Source organism: Oncorhynchus mykiss, chromosome 5 (assembly GCF_057628025.1).
Source record: "Oncorhynchus mykiss isolate SJ-2025 chromosome 5, ASM5762802v1, whole genome shotgun sequence".
NCBI classification, from domain to species: Eukaryota; Metazoa; Chordata; class Actinopteri; order Salmoniformes; family Salmonidae; genus Oncorhynchus; species Oncorhynchus mykiss.
This window is the reverse complement of record NC_143026.1, coordinates 13,115,961-13,122,500: the sequence shown is the minus strand read 5'-3', so window position 1 is coordinate 13,122,500 and position 6,540 is coordinate 13,115,961. Positions and strand designations below refer to the sequence as shown.

Genomic DNA, 6,540 nt, shown 5'->3' with positions numbered 1-6,540 from the left:
TAAGACCATCCATCATATTACTGTGGTCAGTGGGCGAACTGGCTCCCCTGACAGAGGGTTCCCGAGGATGGGACTCAGATCTGACCTTTGCCCAGCAGGGCCTTTATGAGTTATATACTTCTATGTCATACTGTACTGTACTGTTTGCTTGTTTCTTTGTTTCCTTGTTTGTGTGTGTGTTTAATAGGGTTAGGTTTAGGGTTAAGGTATGTGTATGTTATAAAGATATGTGTCTAGTATTCAACAAGGATTCCTATAACACCTTCATAAACTAAATGTAATTTAATGTCAACATCCATGAGCACAGTGACACACAAACTAGCAGTTGTTGACATAAGCCTTCGTAAAATGCTTATGCATTCCTTATAAACATGTTATGTATGGCATACGACTGTGATCGTTACACCGCGGCCATAGAAGGTGTGATAACAACAAAAACACCCACCAACCCCATTCAACCTCACCGAGGAAGATGCTGCATTCATAATATCCAACAGGTATTCAACCATTAGTTGGATGTGCAAGGGTTAAAAGTCATTGTTTTTGGGCTTCGCGAGTGGCGCAGCGGTCTAAGGCACTGCATCGCAGAGTTTCAGCATCACGACATCCTGGGGATCTATCCCGGGCTGTGCCATTACCGGGAGTCCCATAGGGCGGCGCACCTATTGGCCCAGCATTGCCCGGGATGGGGGAGGGTTTGGCCGGGGGGGCTTTACTTGGCTCATCGCACTCTAGCAACTCCTTGTGGAGGGCCGGGCACCTGCAGGCTGACTTCGATTGTCAGTTGAACTGTTTTTCCTCTGACACATTGGGGTGGGGGGGTGGGTGGGGACTTACCAGAGCCAGTGGTTCCAGGATGGGTCACCTCCAGGTACACCTCGAAAGTGGCCTCAGGGTTGTCCCTGAAATAGAGGGCAAAGGTCAGCCTCTAGTCAGCCACAGCAACCAGACCTAAATGCTCTTCAGTGACAAATGGTTGTTCAGACGCCACACAAAACTCTGACCTTCAATACGATTTGATAACATTTCAAAACAGCTACAGTCTGTGTGTGGGTGAAAAGTATCAAATAGAAATCTTATCAAATGTCTGCTTAATAATGTAACAACCACAACCTCAATCTGAGTACACAGTCTGGTTGCATATATTGTATGATCAGTCAGCATTGTTTTTTTTTACTTCCTCTAAATACTACAACGGTAAGGAAGTGACATTCTAGACCTATCACCGTGAGCAACCCAGGTTATTACTTTCCATCTCGCCCACCTTCCAACAGTAGCCATAACCCAAATAAATAGAAAACAGGTTAGGCATACTTAAGATTCACGTTGTAACATTATATGGCTATAGGTAGGGTGTCCAATCAAAAATGCATATTTTGACCAATGGGTAATGTAATATGTTAATTGTGTAGATAGTCCTCTAAGAAAATCAATTGTCCAAACCTCAAATCTGGAAAATAGCATGGCGTCAGCTAGGCTGGATGTTGGGTGAGAATTAAAGCTACCTGACAGGCTCACCATTGAACTCGTTATCTTTCTTCTCCAATCCGGAAGAAGTAAAACAATATAGTGGTAAGATAGATATCGATTTTGAGACAAGACATGTAGAATTTTCATATTTTAGTATGCGCTGGACATATGAATGTGAAGTTCCTGTTCTTTTTCAAAGACTTCTCACAAAAACAAGCATATCTCTGTGAAATGTCAACGGTGCACTGAGCATACCACAAGCTTCTTATTTTCAAAGCCTTTTACATTTAATTCAGCTCGTGTCATGCCGCTTTTGCTATTTGCAACCCATGGAAACAACTTGAAAGACAATGACCAAAAAATGTAAAATCCTCAAAAGTTTTGGTGAGAAAGCTGCACCGCTCTGTCCACAGACCTTGTGCTTATCATCGAATGTATTAGGTTACAAAATCCACTTTTTTATATATAATGTTAATGATACGTTAGAGAAAGACCTTACTGATCGATTCAGAACACAAAGAATCAGATTTGTCCTGCTAAAATGTATTTTATAACATAAGGAATTGAAATGACATCAACAAAAGGGCATTTTCGCCCACTCTGGGCAAAGTGGGTGGGTACACTAACACAGGATACAATGGTGTAACTTTTACAGGGAACTATCTTCCACAGTGAAGGAAGAAGGGTAAGGGAAGTGTTTTGTTGGACACTTGCCATTTAAATGGAAAATATAGTACAGTAGGCCTATAGGGCAAAATAGCCTAAGATTAAGTGTACTTTCAGTACTATAATACTTCACAAAGGCCATAAAACTCCCACTGTAACATGGTGTTCTAATAAGAGGCAAAGTTACTTTGGTTATCTGAAATAAAAACAAGATCATGCCTTTTGGGTTTTAACACAAGACACTGATATCATTGACAGAAATAAGGGCATCTGTTGTAACATGACAGTTATTGTTTTACTACCATTGGATGAGTTTGGTGCAGACCTAGGCTACTGTAAGTCAACGGACAGGTCATTGAGTAGCCTATTCATACTGCATCAGAAAAGTCCATATAATTAACTTTACAGGTCACCTGCATAGTTGCCACACATAGGCTAGGCTACTGTAGCCTATTGTACCGGAAGCACAATGTAAAGTTACCCTTGTCCATTTCAGTGATACATGACAAGCAATACAATGTAGCAATTGTAGCTGGCACCATTTTAATGACGGGCGGAAAGGCTATTGTATCAATACGCCAAAACATCGGTTCATTCCGCAATGGGCATGTTCCAATACATTGAACTCATTCCATCCACAGAACACATGCCCTGTAGGTATGGATGTGGTGTAAAACCGGTTACATAAATAGACCAACCCTGTCTGCCTCAAATGTTTACATTCCCTTCCATACATTGTCGAGAGCTAGACAGCGGGGCATATTGAGAAAACAGAGATGTATGCATATCCATAGTTGAGTTCTCTGCATACAGTATGTGTGGCATACTCTCATTGATGAGCAAATATTACTATTTTTCACTAAATGCTCAATGTTCCGGTAAACAAGTCGTTCAGTCTGTCGCAACAAGTCCGGGCCTTGCACTGCCTCTCGCTCCCTCCCTCTTAACTCGCGCAAACAATGTATCCTATTAGCATTTGGGAAACAAGGGAAAGGAAAAAAGAAACTGCTCTTACTTGATACGGGACCCCATTTCTATGTCTCACAGTGTCCAAGTCTAGTGTCGTTTATATGGGGCGTTGATCCGTTTTTCGAGGGCTATTTTTCTGATAGCTCGTCAGAACGTCCTGGGTATCGCCATGGTCTCCTCGAGCGGATCACGCTACCACCGCACATTGAACCGTGGGACTTGTAGTCCCATAGGAGCAAAACATGTCTGTATCTGCAACCTCTCGCTGCCTCCCTATGAACTACATGTACCACAAAGCCAATCTTCGGCTACGTTTCAGTCGCATGATGCAGACGAAAGGAGACGTTTAATTTGCCACAGTAGAATGAAACAGTGATTACCTAACAAAAGTGCTTGACAATGCACTATCCAATTTTGTTCTGTTCACACATACTGTTTTTCTCAGTATGATGAACTCTACATTCTAAGAATGCTCTGTCCATTGACGCACGGGACAAAATGTGCCGGTTGGTTCATTGTGCAATGTCATCCCTTTATCATTGCCAGCAAGTCCAGAGCATACATGCTGCAGTTCGAGTTTCCGTTATGCTCCCACTCACTCTTATTACACTGGTGGCTAGTGGTGAGGAACTACAGTTCGAGTCTCGACACTTTCTCCTGCTACAGTGAGACTGGGATGGAAACAATTGCAAATGTCCACAATGTGATATTTGATAGCTGCTTAATATATACTGTATCTTCTTTCATATGAATGTATACTAAAGTTTTTAAAAACTGCAGTTATTTATTTTGATAGCCTAATCAGCCGCCTAGTTGTTCTACAGTTAGGCTAGAACTGTAGAATGATGCAAATTATTTTTGAAATTGCACGTGTAGGTGACCTTGCAACCTCTGTTTCAGAAAATATCATTAAAAGTCATGTACAACTAACTTTTGCGCATATTGCGCTCAATTCAAGTGTGCTTCTCAAGTTATTAGGATAAAAGTGCTATTTCATTTTCGCAAGAAAAACAAATCATAGTTGCGTTTTAAAAAATGTGGATCGTGTTGACAAGGATATGAGAGGTTGTTGTCCTTGGTTGGAAAATGATAGGATAGAAATAGCATAGGCTACACACCAAATGAGATTTGACTAAGAAATCACAAGAAATCAAAGCACAAATGAATAAGATATAGGCTACAGTAGGTCAATTCGTAATACAAAAAAACATGACGTTTTAGATGACCCTTGAATTAATGCTATGGATTGCATCGAATTTGTATGCCCAAATTGCTCGTTTCGTTAAGAATGCTGTGCGATACTAATGAGCCTAATCAAAATGACAAAGTCATTATTTGCATTAAAGTGTTCCAAGTCATAACACATTAGTTACACTTACCATGATGATGATTTAACGATTTCATTGTTCACATTCAATTACTTTTATTAGCTCTCTCTCTCTCTCTCTCTCTTTGTATTCTAATGTAGAAATGAGCCTGGTATTGTCAACATTAGCATAAGATGAATGATTATATTACTAAGAGATAAGCATCTGAAAGATACGGAAGAACATAAAATATTGATATGTTCTTACACAACTTTAATGTATTTTCGTAAGTAAATTGTTCCAAATATCGGTTGGCCTGAGATGCACAATTAAAAACGTCTAAAAACCCATCGGTCAGGAGAAATTGGGTCACTGTGTTCAGAACCCCCCCCCCCCCCCCCCCCCCCCCATTATGCCATGTGTTGTGTACTCTCACCCTCACCCTCACATTACCACGAGTCACGACGACAATACTTTGGAGAGTCTCTCTTTGCGGTCATTTTCTTCTGTTGGACAGGTTTTCAAACAGATAGGCCTAATCGACGTATTTTCTTACTGTACATGTTTAGCTGTAGACCACATCAATGTTTTCAATTCCAGGTGTTTTTAGGTGTCAACATCTCATTCAAATGCACATTAGTCCATAGTCCATATTCCACGGCTTTCGAAAGCACCTGAGTGGCCTTATATTCTGTTATTTACAATGTATGTGGTTCTTGTCTGACTATATTAAATGAAATATAAATTGGTTATAGGACTTAAAGATGCATATTTCATATGATGAGATAGAGGACCTTATTTCTAATGCCAGTTTATTGGTGCACTCGTTAATGTACATAATGAATAATAATACAGCGCAACTCAGGAGAACATCGTGAAATATGATTTTATCATACTTATTTGGCTTTTAGCTTATTATTAAACAATTAAACATATGTGTATACATTTAATGCATTGTGCATGCGTTCATAACCATCCACCACCCAGCACCCCCAAGATGCCCCCCTCTCTTTCTACTTCTCTTTCTTTCCATCCCTCCCTCTCTCTCACACTGTCTTTCCCTCTCCCACTCTCTCGCTCTCAGTTCAATTCAATTCTCTCTCTCGCTTCCTCTCTCTCTCTCTCTTTCACACACACACACACACACACACACACACACACACGCACACGCGCGCGCGCAGACAGAGAAATCCAATTTCCCCTTCATTTTAAACGAACAATGAGGATTAGGGTGAGGGATTTAAATGTGGAGTGGGCTTTTTCGTTCGGTGTATCGGAAGGGAAGGCAAAGGGAAAGTCCTGAACTTATTAGCGAGTAAAGTTGGGGTCCCAGCCCAAAAACAGAAAAATAACAATATATCACTAAATTAATTCTAGTCGCGCAAAGTAAACCCCTTGCGCGCAAGTAAACGCGCAGTGTTGAAATAACATCATAGCGCAGTTTTTAAATTATAGATGCACTTGAATTTAAAGACCAGAGAGCATACAAATATTGACGTTTTCTATTCAATCAAAGAAAACGTACATATGAATAACGATTTCTAGTCAATGCCTAGGGCCACAACCAAAACAGTTGAGTTGATTCCCAATTGTATGCCAACTAGGCTACTTTATAGCAAGATGGTTGCACTCTGCGTTGATAATACATTGGATTGCTGCAATTTTTGTTCCATTTGAATTAGTTGATTATTCCATATGTTATGAGTATCTTATTATTAATTAGACTCTCCATATCAAGAAATAGAAATAATATATTATTATTGGAAATGTACAACTGACATGTGAAAGCGAGCAATGGGGAGCTGGCGCACGATATCAAGTGTGGAAACGCGCACGCGACTTGATCATGGTCCCTGAATCCAGTGAGCCCCAAAAATGCAGGAACCTTGGTGACAAGGTGCATCATAAATTACGCGCGAAGTGGAATCTAAATGGATCTAGACTTTCAGCGCAAAAGGAGACCAGAGAAAGCGTTTTGAACGCAGACATTGAGAGATTAAACAAAAGATTACCAGCGACATGAATACATAGAACACATAAATAACGGTTTTGAAAGATCTTTATACTTTTACCAAAAACAAATAAACTGACAAACAGGAGACAAAAGTATTAGTGTGTTGGTGCTGGT

The 6,540-nt window shown here is 40.4% G+C and overlaps 1 protein-coding gene across 9 annotated transcripts in view; it reads right to left on the bottom strand.

The window, feature by feature from the left end:
* Positions 1-3,690, bottom strand: part of dennd1a (DENN domain containing 1A) — a 171,130-nt gene extending 167,440 nt beyond the window's left edge. For all 9 annotated transcript variants that reach the window (XM_090233752.1, XM_090233753.1, XM_036976815.2 and 6 more), the window contains exons 1-2: positions 3,152-3,690; positions 838-902 (exon numbers count right to left, since the gene is read on the bottom strand). In XM_090233752.1, coding sequence (XP_090089878.1) covers positions 838-902; positions 3,152-3,168 — 82 coding nt within the window. In that variant the 5' untranslated portion in view covers positions 3,169-3,690. The remainder of the gene's footprint in view (positions 1-837; positions 903-3,151) is intronic.
* Positions 3,691-6,540: the final 2,850 nt, after the last annotated feature.